Source organism: Aspergillus glaucus, assembly GCF_001890805.1.
Source record: "Aspergillus glaucus CBS 516.65 unplaced genomic scaffold ASPGLscaffold_4, whole genome shotgun sequence".
Classification (NCBI taxonomy): domain Eukaryota; kingdom Fungi; phylum Ascomycota; class Eurotiomycetes; order Eurotiales; family Aspergillaceae; genus Aspergillus; species Aspergillus glaucus.
In genome coordinates, this window is record NW_019170456.1 from 1614136 (window position 1) to 1627834 (window position 13699).

The following is a 13699-nucleotide window of genomic DNA, read 5'->3' on the forward strand; positions in this document are numbered from 1 at the left end:
AATAATAATAATAATAATAATAATAATAATAAATGAAAACACCAAGCATGCGCCATTTCCAATAGTCTTTCGACCGGCGCGCCGCTAACATCGGGGAGGAAAGCAATTATGGACCAATCCGGCCAACTCAAACGGCGCTGCGGCACCACGTCGGTCAATGGCCAAAAGTAGAACTCACATGTCGCCTCCGCTTGTTTTTGCTTTTCTTTCTGCTCTGATCTTCTCGCCAATGATCACGCTGATCAGTCGTCGGTGTAAGTCTGCCTCCGTCCAGCCGATCTGGCCCGTCCCGCCGCTATCTAGGTCACCGGTGGTCAGTTCCTGCACAAACTGGTCAATCACCGCGAACTGGCCTTCGGTAACGGGCACGCCATGTCGGCCGTCAGACGTCCAAATCCAGTCGCCAATAATTTGGTCGCGTCCGGGCGCCGGATAGTATGTGAATCGTTCTGGAAAGTGCGCAGCCAGTCGGTACAGACGTCGGAGGATAATATAGTGCTCGTCGCTGAAATGCCCAGACACCGCCAGCGGTCGGGCCCGCACCGGGCTCTCCCCTCCCAGAGCGGAAAATGCGCGGTCGGGTTGTTGGGCGGCGCGTGACTCGGGGGAGCTTTGTGGTTCTTCATACTGCCTCCACTCGGTGAATCGTCGAGAACTTCTGAACCTCCGCTCCATTTCATCTTGTTCCTCCACGTCTGCCCCGTCGGATCCATGGGAATGCGCGTTCACATCCTCCGCGGAGCCATCGTCGCTCACCGGGTCATCATCTGAGTCCTCATATTCTTCACTCACGCGACTTGGTCGCGAAGGAGACCTTCTTATTGGTGCTTTCAGCCAGCCGGGGGTCAATGAGGCCAGTCTTTGGAACCAGGTCGATCCCTGAACATCAGGATTTGCGGGATTGGCGGGTCGCGGAGGTTGTGGAGTCATTTCCACATTTCCGTCAATAGAGCGTTCTTCGGCTACGGCGGCATCTGAATATTCAAAGTCTTCCTCCTCTTGGTCCCGCCGCCTATCAAATTCCATCCTCTCATACTCAATTCTGGTGGTCGGATCAATCTGGAACGCATCGTCGTCCGAGTGCTTGAGAGGGCTCGACACCAGTCCCAATTCCGATAGCGGCGGCTCTTGACCATGCACCCCATTCTCGGCGTATCGCGGGGAAGACTGGGGTGCCGCCCGCTGCGAAGGCCGTGCACTGGCGGCGCTCAGGGGGCTGCTTTTCCCGTAATAGTAGCGAGAATGATTCGGAGTGTTGGATGCACCAAGCAACATCGACATGTCAACCTCTTGTTCGCGTAATTGTCGCACTCGCGATTGGCCTCCCAGGTAGGGTACCTTTTCCCGCTGGTGAGTCCAAGGAACCGGGGAAAATGCGCCGTATTCACTTGGGGCAGCTGATCGATCATCCTTCCATGGGCTAGACTCCTGTCTGTAGCCAGCATCGTCTTCATCGCGACGTGTGGAGGATTGATGCATGGAACCTTGATGCGTGGAAGATTGATGCGATATTTGGCTATGCTCCTGTGCTTCTTGCTGCCAGATGTCCGAGTATCCGTCGTCGTCTTCTTCCTCTGGCAGATATTGTTCTTCCTCCTCTTCCGGTTGTTGCATATGTAGCTGCGGGTGTCGTTCCTCCTCTTCGTATTCCTCTTGTTCCTCTGCCTCTTCATCCTCCTGTTCCTCCCCTACCTCGTCTGCCTCGTATGCCTCGTCTGGATAGCCTGCATCATCCTCCGGCAGATTGCTTTCTGAAGCTGGCTCCAACTCTGGCCCTTGGTCGAAATCTGACCCCGAATCCGAGTCTGGTCCCCCGATGTCAAATGCGGGATAGGCCCTACCACGCTCAGGACTCTGATGTGCCTCATCATCGCTATTAATAACAATGACCTTGCTCGAATTGGCTTTGTCAATCTCGCGACTGATGGACTCTCTCTCTTGCTGCCATTCAGCCATTCGTCGTTTCATCGCAGTTTCTGGCCCTGGTGTATCCTGAACCGATCTTCGATCTTGTTGGCGCGGGGTTTCTGAGGTATCTTCCTCTTCCTCTTCTGATCCCTCGTCCTCATATTGGTCGTGGGTATCTTGCGCGGCGGCATTTCTAGCAGCTTCTTCTTGTTCGGCCCTTTCATTTTCCATCTCTGCTTGTATTTTCCTCTTGGCAATTTCCTGGCCAAGGCCTAGACCAACTCGTAGTTGTTGTTGGGTATCGTAGTCAAGATCACTAAACACGCTCTCCAGGCGCTGTTTGGGTTCCTCAATAGCAATTTTGCTATCTGGTCGTTTCTCTACCTCTGGATTCTGTCTGAAGGCACCCTCAAGTGCCATACCAGCACGGACAATCCTAGCCAGCCGGGCGATCGGTCTAGGCCGGTTATCAGCTGGAGTAGGCGCAGGGGGTTCGGCCGGAGGAGACGGTGGTGCATGTTGTTCAGAAGCCTCATCGTGTGTCGCAGGCTGCTTTAATCTTCGTCGATGAGCAGGTGAACGGGACTGTCGTTTTGGTGGAGAACGAGATTGGCGTTTTCGCGGGGGTTCTAAATTCGGCGATGCATTCGCGCGTGCATTCTCGTTGTAATCGCTACTCATAGAGGAAGCTTTGCGCTTTGTTTTCTCTCTTTTGCCGATTGATTCACGCTGAAGAAAAGGTCTGAGAGGTCCTTTGGCACGGTCTGAATTTGTGCTGATTCCATGCTGCTTGGCTGATGGCAGAGTATCCAATGAGACCATGCTGAACCCTTCACTCTCCACAATCGAATTGTATTCCCGGTGTTCGTCCGTAGAATCACGATGTTCGTGTGTTGGGTCATCATAATCATCCGTTGCATTATCCGTGGCCTCGCCTTGGGTATCATGAAGTTCGCTACTTGGTACCTCTTCGTCCAGATTGTCTTGTTCATGATTCTCTTCATCGACCAGCGATGAAGATGTAGGCGTAGGATAAAGGCGTGGTGGTCGAGGTGTACGGCCGGCATTCAATGCGTTTGCTGGGGATGAAGTAAGTGGTTCTTGAATTGATTCTTGGCGAACAGAAGACGGCATCTTAGACGGCGTCGAGTGTAGCTTCCCGTCATCGTCATCGCGGTCTATGGCACCGACATCCGGCGTCTCATACGCAGGTTCTGCAAAAGCCACTCGAGGGGAACTCCGATTCCAATCCGTCGGGTCCGGTCGCATCGTCTCGTCTTCTTCATGGGCGGAGAATGGAGCATCCGGTAGCTCATCGTCTTCCGAATCGCCATCCGCGCCGAGATTCAAAGGACTGTATCGTTCTTGGTCGAGTTCAGAATCTGGATTTGGTTGCTCTTCCACCCCTGGATTTAGCGGACTGTATCGGTTTCGTCCAGAGTCGGGAAACGGGGTTGATTGCTCAAAATTCAATGGGCTAGATCGTTGCTCAAATTCGGGCCCTGGAGTTGGCTGGTCCTCCGACTCGAGGTTAAATGGATCGTATCGCTGTTGATCGGGTACGGAAGCCGGAGTCGGTTGCTCCTCTTCATCGAGGTTCAAATGACTAGATCGCTGTCGTCCAGGTACGGGCACCGGAGTTGGTTGCTCAAGGTTTAACGGACTAGATTGTTCGGGGTCGGGAACCGGCGTTGGTTGCTCTTCCACCTGCCGCTCAACCGGCACGGGCGTACCTTTGCGCGGTCGCCCTCGTGGTCTGCTTTGTCCATTGGCGCCCTTGGCACCTGGTGTATGTCCGGGACTTGCTGGGGTCGATGTCGCATCGGGTAATGCTTGAATCTCCGTCTTCCTCGGTCGGCCTCTGCGTCGTCGGGGGGTTGGCTCGGGTTGGTCGCGTTCATCCTTCAGGGGCACTTTGGTCGTCATAGTCGTCGAGGGATATAATGCCCTGCGCGTAGGGCTTTTTTGGTTATTCGCCTCATCCTCTTCATCTTGCGTCGCCTCCAGGGTCACTCGAATCCTCCATGGATTGCCGCTCTCACCCTGGCCTTTTTCCGGGGACAAGGACATGGGCGCTCCCCCAGCCAATTTCGCAAGCGCGGGAGTAGCTGGTAGCAAGACATCGTCGAACCGGATGGAATGCGCACTTTTCGACGGGCTGAGACTCGGGCGCTGACGCTTGCCCTTAACAGAGCCTGGCGTCTGCAGGAACTTGAAATTGGGGGCCGGAGACATAGACATGAAGGGTTGCCGACCGCCGAGAGGTTTCGTGGGGGAGGAGAGTAGGTATTCGGAGTCGCCAGCAGGTCCAAGAATGTCCGAAGAAGAGCTAGAACTGCGAGAGGACATGTCGAAATGCGAAGAATCCAAGGCGGGTCATCGGCGACTGCGGTCGCGTCCAGATACGATGGGTGGTATCGGTAATCAAAAGTAGTGGCCAAAATAGTTCATTCTCGAGGCACCAAAGCCCATCCAAAGCAGGTCATATCGATCCGTCAACAACGTCAACAACGGTCACAATCACCAAAACACGTCTCCCGATCGGGCAGTCAAAGAGGGGACGCGTTGGTTATGTAAGCGGGAGAAACACTTGATCCGCTGTACGGTAGGCGCAGTGGCCACGAGTGCAGTTCTATGCACCTCAGTCAGTCAAGAAACACAGCGCTTGTGTGCGTAAAGTAGATTCAATAAATGTTGCATTGACAAATTCTTTAGTTGCTGAGGAAGAGTGCTACCTGTGCTGTGTTGAGAGAAAGAAAGAACAACCAAGCACGAAGATCGACGTCCCCCGCAATTTCCGCATCTGGCTAGCGTCCGCATTCGTATTACTGCCTGAGATCTTAGGCGTAAGCACGGCATGTCTCCCCGGAAATCACCAACCATCGGGAGCAGCAGCTCTGGACTGCGAACATCTATACAAAACGGGGAAAAACGAATTGAATCAAGCAATCTTAAAAGCATCTTACCGCATCCAGGCACTCTCCCCGCGTCTTTCCTGCATCGACAAAATTCCCCTGTCAGCTTCGGGAAATAACCAACCAACCAACCACTCCTTCCTATAGAAGCTTTCTTTATCCCTCGGCCTGCCCCCGCGTTTGGTCAGCATGCAGTGACATTCCCCGGATCACGCTATACGAGAGAATATATATTATGCTCTTGGACCCCCCTCCTTCTGCCCACTCGCGCATTCACCGGCTGCTCGCTTTACTCTGTCCTGCGCGATTCTCGCCCCGTGTTCTATTCTTATACTGCTTAATCTTCTTCACGGTCACTGTGCTTCTTGGTATCAGAATGCATGTCGGGTCCTATCTTTCCACCGTCCTTTACGGACTGCCCGTGTTGGCCCAAGCACAGAGCTCTGTGACTCTGTCTGCTGCGCCGTCGTCGAAAACTGCTGAGCCTGAACCTGCTGTTGATCCCTTCAAGGCCTACACGATCAAAGCGGAGAACATCACTGCTACTTTGATTCCCTATGGTGCGCGATTGACGTCTGTCCTCGTGCCCGATCGCGACGGCAACCAGCAGGATATCGTGCTGGGCTACGATGACCCCAGGGACTACTTGAAGGATACCGAAACGAACCATACTTACTTCGGTGCCGTGGTGGGCCGGTATGCCAACCGGATCAAGAACGGATCGTTTGTCCTGAACGGGGAGAAATACGAGATTCCGAGCAATGAGAACGAAGGTCTCAACACTCTCCACGGAGGTTATGTGGGCTACGACCAGCGCAATTGGACTGTCACTACGTACTCGGAGTCCACCGTCACCTTTACCTTGCTAGACCGGGGATTCGAAGACTTTCCGGGTGACATTGTCACCCATGCTACCTTCACCGTGGACAACAACCGCACGCCAGACAACCCCGACGGTCTGCCGCTGTTGACAACCAAGTTGGTCTCGCTCGCATTGACCGAAAAGACCCCGATCATGCTGTCCAACCACATCTACTGGAACCTGAACGCATTCAAAGAAGAGAACATCCTAGACGACACCTTCCTGCAATTACCCTTGTCCAGACGCTTCGTCGGCACAGACGGCCTCCTAATCCCGAACGGCACCATCCTCGACGTTCACAGCGCCTACAACGGCAGCGCCGATTTTACCACCGGTAAACTTGTGGGTGAAGCCATCGAAGACGCTGAAGGTCTCTGCGGAACAGACTGCACAGGGTACGACAACTGCTTCGTCATCGACCGTCCGCCTCAATCCGCCGCACAGGATTCGCTTATCTCCATCCTCCACGCAAACTCCAGCACTACGGGTATCTCTCTCGAAGTCAAGAGCAACCAGCAAGCCATCCAGATCTACACGTGTCCTGGCCAGGATGGGTCTATCCCGATTAAGCCGTCGCAGGAGAAGCGGAACGAAGGGCAGGGTGCTAGCAGTGTCAATGCGTATGGGTGTTTGGTTATTGAGCCTGAGGGTTGGATTGATGGAATCAATCACCCTGAATGGGGACAGTTGCCGTACCAGGTTTATGCACCAGATACAGCTCCGGCGATTAACTGGGCTACGTATAAGTTTGGGACGATTGCTTAATCCTGATATTTACATACTACCATGGTATTAATGACTAGACTAATTGAGCTGAATGCATGACGGTATCGTTGAATGTGCGAATTCTAAACCTATCACTCGGGTATCTAATATCAAACTTGCAACAAACGCTAAACTACTATAAAACAATCATCCCCACCCCGCCAACGTCCAACTCGACCTATCCCCCCCAGTCCTCAACCCCGACCTCCTGTCCGGCACATACCCATGCTCCAAATCCCGACTCGCCCCCGCAAGCCCATGCTGCAAATATTTCTCGCGCTCAATCTCCACCATCCCCCTAATCTTCAAACTCGTAACAAGACTCGTACCAGCCCACGGCCCCAAAGACTCAACTTCCCGCAGAACACCCTGGACAGGCGGCTTGAAGTCCCGATCTCTATTGCGCTGGAGTTTCTGCTCGACGAAGTCGATCTCGTTGTCTCCTTCGTCGTCGATCGAGGGTGTATGGGATGCAGTGGCGGTGGGTTCTTGGGTTGGTGTTGTGGTTCCTGTTGATGGGGTCGTTGATGATGGGTTTGGATTCGGGTTTGGATTCGGGTTTGGATTCGGGTTTGGCGTTAAGGATAAGTTCTGGAGGCGGGTTCGTTGGCGCTCGACGGCTTTCCCGCGGACTTGTGTCCAGCCGTGGGTTTTTATCAGCGCATTTACTTCGTTGAGGATGCGTTGGCGGATTCCTGGGATGTGGGAACCTCCTCCGACGAATATGATACGGGACATGCATATCCCGCGTGCGTCGGGGGGTAGGGCGAGGAGGGTGTTGTAGAGGAGTAAGGGGAGGGGTTTTTCCTCGTCGTCGAGGTCGGATTCCGGGATGCCGTGGGCGAAGAGGGCTTTTTCGACTGGTTCGGCAAATTTGGGGAAGGGGACGTCGATGTATTCGGAACCCGGGTTTGAGGGGGAGGGTATGGAGATGGTTGTGTTTGGGAGATCGGTTGGTTCGGTTTCTGTGTGGGTTTTGCACCATGCGAAGCGGGTGACTACTTCTTCGCAGTATTCGAAGTTCACGGAGAGTTCGTCTGTTGTTGGGTCTCGGGTGCTGGTGCTGGTTGAGGTGAGGTGGGTGAGGAATCGGCCTGTCTCTTGGAGTAGGTGTTTCATTGCCCTGGTGCTGCGTTTGTGTGCGACTTCTCTGTATTCGTAGACGCCGGTCACTGTGGTCTCAGCCCAGCCTAGATCCACTACCATTGCTGAGCGTACTCCGGCAGCTGTCGCGGACATGGCTGCGGATGGTAGGAGCGTGATACTTGGAAACCGCCAGCGGTTGAACAAGGTCGACAGAACAGACGCCAGTAACGGATGAGGCATAAGAGATGGCATAACAAGAACCAGCCGTGTTGTCCCCGCGTCCGTCAACAGGTACTTATTGTACGTCTCGCGAACCACTCGCTCAATCTTATCCTCGACAAGGCCCAAATCGACCTTTCGCAGATCCATCCCCCACAGCTCATATGGATTCGCCCACTCCTCTGGACTAACAGACAGTTCGGTAGACGGGCCGTAATTCAACCATCCCCGATAATCGCCCGTCCTCCTCGATTCCTCCGGCCCAAACCCAACAGTACACATGGGCGTGCTCTCGCCCTCAAAGCCTGCTCGGAGCCATCTCGAGCCCAATTCGAATATAATAGCATCTTCCTCGCTACGAAACGAGGAGCCGGATGAGGTACTTGCGAAAGAGGAGTTGTTTGAGCGGAGTTGGTGTTGGGGGGTTTGGGGGGAAGACGGTCTGGCGGTTTGACTGTGGCGTAGGTTTGATGGGAGATTTGAGCCGGAGAAGCGTTTGCTGTCGCCAGCGGATATAGATGAGGCGCTTGCCATGCTCGTCGTTTTGGTATAGAAGCCGGTCGAGCTGTCGGTGCTGTTTACTTCGGCGCGGGGAGCGGAGAATCGATCAATTCATGCTTTGCGCGTCTGCAGGGTGATTTTCGAGTAAACAATGCCCTGCTGTTCAAGCTATCCACTTGAAGATTTTCAATTGAGAGTTCAGATTCGAGAAATTCGCAATGAAGCTTGAATTGTGAAAGTGCCAGACTACATATCCATGCGGCTTAAGGCCGGATCTACGTCGGGCCGGTGCTATTGCTTTTCCGCGACGTCAATAACGACGAAGAGCTAAACCGCTATCAACTTGGCTTATTATAGCGTGGGCTTGTTATTGGGGTGTTTTTGGAAGAATTGGATGTGATCGGCTTATGTCAGTTTAGTTTTGCCCCATGGGGATCCCCGGGTGAGTACAAGAACAGCTATGCCAGATATATATATCTCTGTTTGTTTACAACGCGCTGGCTAGACAACCAATAACTAACTTAACAGACTCATCAATGCCATCGGCCCTGGAGAACGGATATCACTATCCAAACTGGCCATAACGCATCTGGAACAAACAGCAAGGCCCATCCGTATCGCGGTTGATATCTCAATATGGCTGTTCCAGGTGCAGGCAGGGCGAGGCGGAAGGAACCCCGAAATCCGGACACTGTTCTACCGACTTTTGAAATTTTTGGCATTACCCATTCACCCTCTCTTTGTCTATGATGGGAAAAATAAACCGCCGTTTAAACGAGGGAAAGCGGTTTCTGGACAGGGAAATGCGCCTATTATCCAGATATCAAAGCGCTTGATCGATCTATTTCGGTTTCCTAGACATGATGCCCCGGGAGAGGCAGAGGCGGAATGTGCGAATCTGCAGAGAGCGGGTATTGTCGATGCTGTGATGAGCAATGATGTTGATGCTATGATGTTTGGGTCGAAGATGACTATCATGAATTTCTCCAAGGAGAGTGGTAGTACCACTTCTGCATCGCATGTTACTTGCTATCGGATGGGCAATCAAGCAGATACGCCTAATGTTGATCTCGACCGTCCCGGTATGGTTCTTTTCGCGATGCTCAGTGGAGGTGACTACCTGCCCTCTGGTGTCCCGAAGTGCGGTAGCAAATTGGCAACGGAGATCTCAAAGGCCGGTTTTGGATCGGATCTCTTGGACGCAATCAACGCCAAAGGCACGCAGCGAACGGAGCAGTTGAGCGAATGGAGAGAGCGGCTCCAGTATGAATTGGAAGAGAACGAAAGTGGCTACTTCAATACCAAGCACAAGGCTGTCCGGATTCCACAAAGTTTTCCAGATCAGACGATTTTGGAGTACTATGCGTCGCCTGCTGAATCAAATACCGAAGAACTTGAAATTTTGCAACGCCGCTTAATGAACGATTGGGACCAGGACATTGATCCTTTGGAGATCAGGAATTTTGCCGCAAGACTTTTTGATTGGAATTACCGCTCTGGAGCGCGGAAAGTTGTACGACTGCTTGCAGAGCCTTTGGTTTCTTACAAGATCCGTCTCAGAAGACAACTTAACGGTCCGTCATTGTCGAACAGCGATATTCCTATGCTGCGGAAAGTCTACAAAAGTCGCACAAATTACAGTACAGATGGTCTGACGGAGTTGCAAGTCGACGTCATTCCAATAAACATTGTTGGTCTGGACCTTTTCGCAGAGGAACCCAGCCCCCCGCTTCCATCACAGGGATCACAGGAAGCGGCAGCATCCGGCGACGAAGTGGACGATGACCTCGAAGCTCCTGTTGAGCCTGTCACTCAATCCCCTGTCAAGAAACGAGTGACTAAGCGATACGACCCCTACGCACCAGAGAAGATGTGGGTATTTGAAGCCTTGGCTAGAATCGGCATCCCAGACGTCGTCGAACAGTGGGAAAAAGAACGAGCCGCGAAGTTAGCGCCAAAGAAGCCAAGTACTCGAAAGACAGGCCCTAAGAATAAGGGACCGCTAGACCCAGGGATGAAACGCGGAAGTATCTTGAAATACGGTACACTCACGAAACCACGCCCCGAGGTCTCTCAGTTCAAACAAGCGCAGCTATTCGAAGCAGCACTCCCCAGTACACCGAACTCAAGCCAACTGTCGGGGATAGGATCACAAAACCGCACAGGTACAGCATCTCCAAAGTCCCACATGCCAGGTCCTGGGACATCCTGGGCAGACAGTCTGGACAACCTCGTTGACATCTTCTCTCCCTCATACACAATGCCTCCCGAATTAAATGCAAAAGGCCGTAGCCGCGGCAGACCCCGTCTCGAATCCCGGCGCGCAGCGATCTGCTCAGACGGTGTCGAAGTAGTGGACTTGGAGGCATCAGGTGATGAGTTCACCCTGAACGTTCCCTCTCCACCTCCGACCCGTCCACGGAAGCTTAAAATCAGTGTCGACTATCCGGCCTTTCCAGAGGTAGAGAAGAAACCCAAATCCAAACCGAAGACGAAGACGAAGGCGAAGACGAAGACGAAGACCCCTACACCATCACCCTCACCCTCATCCTCACCCTCCCCTACCAAGAAGAGCAACAGACGCGCCCAGAAAGACATTCAGGGCGATCCGGAGGATCGGAAAACCGCCAAGAAACTGGGCGAATCTTTGTCCAAGCCATCATCGAAACATAACCCTGTTTCTGGTGGACAGCCTGGATCCCGTGGTTGCATCGAATCAGCACCCCCAAAGCGCCGGTCGCCGAGGAAGAAGACACCAACACCAAGTACCAATGAACCCACCATAGAGCACAAGACAAACAATATACCCTCATCAGTCATGGAATATCTTCCGCAAGAAACACCAATTAAGAAAGCAGAGAAGAAAAACCAGGAACTAAAGCAACGCGCGAAAAAGAATAAAGAGCCATCACGTTCTGAATCTCTCGAAGCCAACGGCTCTCAAGAACAGACCAAACCGTCCGAAGATCTGCCAATTCCCAAGAAGAGAACATCGCAGCATGTCGAAGCCGTAATAACGCACGACGGTTCCTGGGCTATGGAGCCTGCTTCTGAGTCTGAGAATCATGGCAGTGCAAAGGATGGGGATGACTCGGGGAGTCAGCGCAAGGAGACGAAGGCAAATAAGAAGCGTATTCCGCGTGTTAGCATCTTGGACCTGGTTGATTGAGCTGGGCTTGGTCTACTATTCTATTATTACTGTTGCATCGTTTTGGTACGGGTTTAGGCGTTGGGGACTAGAATACAGGTTACTTCAGAGTAGAGGACTCAGTATGAATATAATTACCTCCAAGAAACACATCCTGCTATTCCATAATTTGTAATCTGTATTCTCAAATATCTAGCTAAATATATATAAATGCAAAACGCACGCTCGTGCAATCGGATATCAATAAGAAGTGAAGTCGAAGTCGGTTGTCAAAAAGACAACCTGGTAGAAAAAGAACACCATCCACCAACAAAAGCAACAACCCCTGATAAAGACAAATAAAATAATACACTAACCGTCAAAAGAAGGCTATGGAAACAGTTATTCAATGCGTATGCTTGCTTCGCTTGATTCAAAAGCGGGAGAAGGAGGGTAGTATCGTGCGTGCGATAGGATAAGGGATCACTGTTGAAAATCCCATCAATGACAAAAGAAAGCCCTATGATATGATGAAGTAAAGAGCGTTGGTAGATCTTTTTCTTTTTTCTTTAAGAAAATGACTGGTCTACCCGAAAACCTTCAAGAAGCCCCAGAGACCGAATCCACTCAGCACGGGGATCGTGATGTTGTCGTCCCAGCCGAAGATATCCACGAATTCGCTACCGGCAGCTACAATACCGGAAACAAAGCTCATAGCTCCGAGTGCCAGGGGACCGGTGATGACAGCCTTCGACGACTCGGTAGTCCAGCCAAGGAGGTTCCTAACACAATTCGGGACAAGGTTCAGACTGCCAGTGAACATGGCGGAGCCTTCGGGGTCATTGGGGAAAGTTCCGATATACGGGACAAACCAGCCCCAGAAGGCGGCGGCAGCGGCAACACCCACGAACCAAGCGGCCAGGCTTCCGGCGAAGCTCTTTCCTTTACGGAGTTGGAAGGTGTACCGGCCGTACAGGCGGCCAAAGGTGGAGGCGGCGGTGTCGCACCAGCTGAGAAGGAGGATGCTCATGACACCAACGTCCTTGGGAAGGAAGCGCAGGACTGTGTATGCGCCCAGCAAGTACCAAATCACACCGTTGTAGCCCGACACCTCTGTCTCGCGCATTAGTGCGCCCACGCAACGGATGTAGAATTTGTTGACGGTTTCTGAGCGATGTCGAATCAAGTCGGTGGCGGCAATGGGCACGAGAGCCGAGAACAGCCATGGTGTGATCTGTAATGATTGTACGCCCCGGCTATACAGTTGAAGAGTAATGAATCCAATGGACACGTGCAGAAGCTTGCGCGGAATCTCATGGCGATGGATGAAGTTGCGATAACGAGAGTGTAGAGGGATAATTCCTAGAGGCGAAGGCGATCGAGAAGAAACGTCGTGCAAGCCTTGTTGGACTTTGGAGAGCGGCGACAGGTAGTCATTGGTCTTGCCGTTAGCCTCAACCTCCCCCTTCTTCGCAGGTGTTATCGGAGTTGGTTTCCGCTGTCGCGCTGTGCCATTAGGCGGTGTTGAATTACGGGACCTTGTTCGCGTGCGCTTCGAAGTCGAATCGTTCTCGTCTGCTTTCTTTTCGGGTACGCCGGTCTGCCGCTGCCTTCGCGCAGCAGAACGAGTCGTAGGTCCGAAATAATCCTCCCGCGAACGCGATCCTTCCGGTGAAGTTGGGGTAGGAGAAATGACCCGAGGCGTCTCGGGAACGGCGTCTTGAGATCGAGGCATAGTGACCGGCTTGATGCCCAAGGGCGGGACGGCAGGTCTTCGAATCAACCCGGACAAAGGTCGGCGAAACGGCGACAGATAATCGCAGGCAAAAATGCCGGGGCTAGCAAAGCCCTCGGATGAAGCAATGATGGGCAACTAGGTAGTTGTTTTTCGGGGAGTAAAGGAGGGAGATCGATTCAGCTGACTGGAGGAAAACCGCGGCGCATCATGTGCTCTCAGGCACCAGTCAGCATGGTCTTTGAACAGGGCTCGGTGGGTAGGAAATTTAGCGCAAGGCTGGTTCAGACAAAGCAGACAATATTGCTTTTTCTCCAGTCAGTTCGCAAGCCGGCGCGTCCGGAGAGTGTCTCTTTCAGGCAAAAACGAGGTCGAGGAAATTGAGTAACTGATCACGTGTGCAACTCACCGCCCGCAATAATCTAATCGGCGATCTTTTGATAAGGCCTTTTTTTTTTTTTTTTTTTTTTTTTTTTTTTTTTCTTCTTTTTTTATGCGCCGAGCTCGACATCAATAATTCTTTATATATTGACTTGTGAAAGGACCATTCCTTTCTGGCTACTACGATGGCCCCCAAACCT

The 13699-nt window shown here is 52.4% G+C and overlaps 5 protein-coding genes across 5 annotated transcripts; 2 read left to right on the plus strand and 3 right to left on the minus strand.

The window, feature by feature from the left end:
• Nucleotides 1–3: 3 nt before the first annotated feature.
• ASPGLDRAFT_80315 (putative AT DNA binding protein) lies at nt 4–4257 on the minus strand (the record flags this gene model as incomplete). The annotated part of the gene is made up of 2 exons (XM_022550062.1): nt 4–1536; nt 1693–4257. 2 exons carry the CDS (start codon nt 4255–4257, stop codon nt 175–177), a joined length of 3927 nt encoding a protein of 1308 aa, XP_022404197.1. The 3' UTR covers nt 4–174.
• Nucleotides 4258–5199: 942 nt separating this feature from the next.
• ASPGLDRAFT_120653 (aldose epimerase family protein) lies at nt 5200–6450 on the plus strand (the record flags this gene model as incomplete). The annotated part of the gene is made up of 2 exons (XM_022540158.1): nt 5200–5268; nt 5308–6450. The coding sequence occupies 2 exons, from the start codon at nt 5200–5202 to the stop codon at nt 6448–6450; spliced, it is 1212 nt and encodes a 403-aa protein (XP_022404198.1).
• A 147-nt stretch (nt 6451–6597) lies between these two features.
• On the minus strand, nt 6598–8289 carry ASPGLDRAFT_23511 (uncharacterized protein; the record flags this gene model as incomplete). The annotated part of the gene is made up of 1 exon (XM_022543295.1): nt 6598–8289. One exon carries the CDS (start codon nt 8287–8289, stop codon nt 6598–6600), a length of 1692 nt encoding a protein of 563 aa, XP_022404199.1.
• Nucleotides 8290–8684: 395 nt separating this feature from the next.
• ASPGLDRAFT_44078 (GEN1/YEN1 family endonuclease) lies at nt 8685–11425 on the plus strand (the record flags this gene model as incomplete). The annotated part of the gene is made up of 2 exons (XM_022545945.1): nt 8685–8698; nt 8785–11425. The coding sequence occupies 2 exons, from the start codon at nt 8685–8687 to the stop codon at nt 11423–11425; spliced, it is 2655 nt and encodes an 884-aa protein (XP_022404200.1).
• Nucleotides 11426–11542: 117 nt separating this feature from the next.
• On the minus strand, nt 11543–13459 carry ASPGLDRAFT_44080 (diacylglycerol/polyprenol kinase family protein). Its single transcript, XM_022545946.1, has one exon. The coding sequence runs from the start codon at nt 13116–13118 to the stop codon at nt 11970–11972; it is 1149 nt and encodes a 382-aa protein (XP_022404201.1). The 5' UTR covers nt 13119–13459; the 3' UTR covers nt 11543–11969.
• Between the last annotated feature and the right edge of the window lie 240 nt (nt 13460–13699).

Excerpts from the sequence above, each read along its gene's own strand:
- ASPGLDRAFT_44080 (XM_022545946.1), bottom strand. The coding sequence starts at position 13,118 with ATGCCTCGATCTCAAGACGCCGTTCCCGAGACGCCTCGGGTCATTTCT.